This window comes from Lampetra fluviatilis, chromosome 19, assembly GCF_964198595.1.
Source record: "Lampetra fluviatilis chromosome 19, kcLamFluv1.1, whole genome shotgun sequence".
Lineage (NCBI taxonomy): Eukaryota > Metazoa > Chordata > Hyperoartia > Petromyzontiformes > Petromyzontidae > Lampetra > Lampetra fluviatilis.
In genome coordinates, this window is record NC_136293.1 from 12,778,137 (window position 1) to 12,779,901 (window position 1,765).

At 60.7% G+C, this 1,765-nt stretch overlaps 1 protein-coding gene across 1 annotated transcript; it reads left to right on the forward strand.

Annotated features, from left to right (window-relative positions):
* The first annotated feature begins 342 nt into the window (after window positions 1-342).
* On the forward strand, window positions 343-1,343 carry LOC144937509 (claudin-24-like). The gene has a single exon (XM_078864753.1). It carries the CDS (start codon window positions 383-385, stop codon window positions 1,229-1,231), a length of 849 nt encoding a protein of 282 aa, XP_078720879.1. The 5' UTR covers window positions 343-382; the 3' UTR covers window positions 1,232-1,343.
* The last annotated feature ends 422 nt before the right edge of the window (window positions 1,344-1,765 follow it).

The window sequence follows — 1,765 nt, forward strand, 5'->3', positions numbered from 1 at the left end:
TACTTGCAGTCAAACGCAAACAAAAAACAATACTCTGATAATTTATGTATTGTCTTTGAAACTGATTGGTCCACACCAGAGACAGCTTTCTTTAGAGCCTAGTCTCATATGGTGTTCGACCAGATGACGCCAAAAGGCGCACAGTTCAAAGACTGCAAGTATTGTGGTTAATGTAAGCATGATTCCTTGCAAAAGGTGTCAGTTTTGTTGCCAGAAAAAAGGGGAAAACCCCTATTAGTACACTCAAGGCCGCTGTCAAACGCGCGCGTGCGATGCGCGTTGATGCCCTCTCCTCCCCACCGCTCGGACCCCGCAGGCAGAGGAGAGGGCGAGAGGCGGCAAAGGAGGCGGGCGGGCGGCCGGGCGGGCTCGCGGGACGCCAATGGCTCGGGTGTGCGACCTGCAGCTGGTGGGGCTGGCCGTGAGCGTGTGCGGCTGGCTCCTCGCCTGCGTCACCACGGTGCTGCCCCACTGGCAGTCGCTCAACTCGGACATCGCGCCGCTCGCCGAGAACTTTCTCATCGGCCTCTGGGGCTCGTGCGTCGACCAAGGGGACAACATCCAGTGCCGGGACTACGAGTCGCTCATGGACCTCATCCCGACGCTGCAGATGGCGCGCATCCTCATGTGCGCCGCCGACGTGCTCGGCCTGGTGGGCACGCTGCTCACGGCGCTCGGCATGAGGTGCACCACCTTCCTCGGCGGCGGCGGCAACACGACGCACAAGCGCGCCGCCTCGCTGGCCGGCGCGCTGGCCTTCCTCGTCGCCAGCGCCGCCGTGATGGCCCCCGTGTGCACGGTGGCCGTGGACACGGTGGCGCTCTTCTTCGACGAGAACATCCCGGACTACGTGCCGCGCTGGGAGTTCGGCGAGGCGCTCTTCGCCGGCTGGATGGCCTCCTTCCTGCTGTTCGCGGGCGGCCTCGCGCTCGCCGTGGCCGCGTGCCTGGCCAAGCGCCCGGGCCGCGGGCCGCCCGCGCGCTCCGTGCGTCGCATCGCACGGCCGCTGCCGCCCGCCGAGTCGCCCGGAGCGGGCGACCTCTTTAAGCAGCAGCAGCAGCTGCAGCAGCTGCGGCGCGTCGAGATGTCCGAATTTCAGACGGTGCCGCAGCGAGACCTCGTGTCGCCCGAGACCTCCTTCAGTTCGTCGTCGTCGTCGACGAGAAAAGCCAAAGTCAACTTCCTCGACGCGAACGCCCCCAACGGACGCGCCGTCAGCGTCTACGTGTGACGGAGCTCGTCCCGGCTGTGAGCAGAGCTCCACGTGGCGATCTTTACTTCTTCTGAAGACCACGTCCCATTAGCACCCTCCCCCACACCACCACCTCCCCCCACCGCAGGGCCTTCCCGTAAACGAGCTGCGAGACTCGTTGAGGCTTTCCTGCAACAAACAGAAATAAATAATGTCGTTATCATTGTTACTTTATTATTATTAATACGTGCCGTTAATACGTTTGACTATATCCGCAGCGCGTTTGGAGAGCTCTCAAAGCAAGATGTTGAGTGAGGGGGGCGTGAATGGGACAGGGCTGTGAGTGAACTCAAAGTGGATGTGGTCTGAAAAAAATGTTAGCGGTCACATAATGGGGCTGTCACAAAACACAAGACACCTGGACCAGGCTGTACAAGCCTCTCGTTCTCTGGTCGTGCGTTGCGTCACGGCTATTTGACCACACCTCACCACGCTCGTCAAGTAGCAGTAGGTGGATGCGTTGACGGCTGCGTACGGCGCGAAAGAAGTTTAACACGCAGAGCATGAGAATGA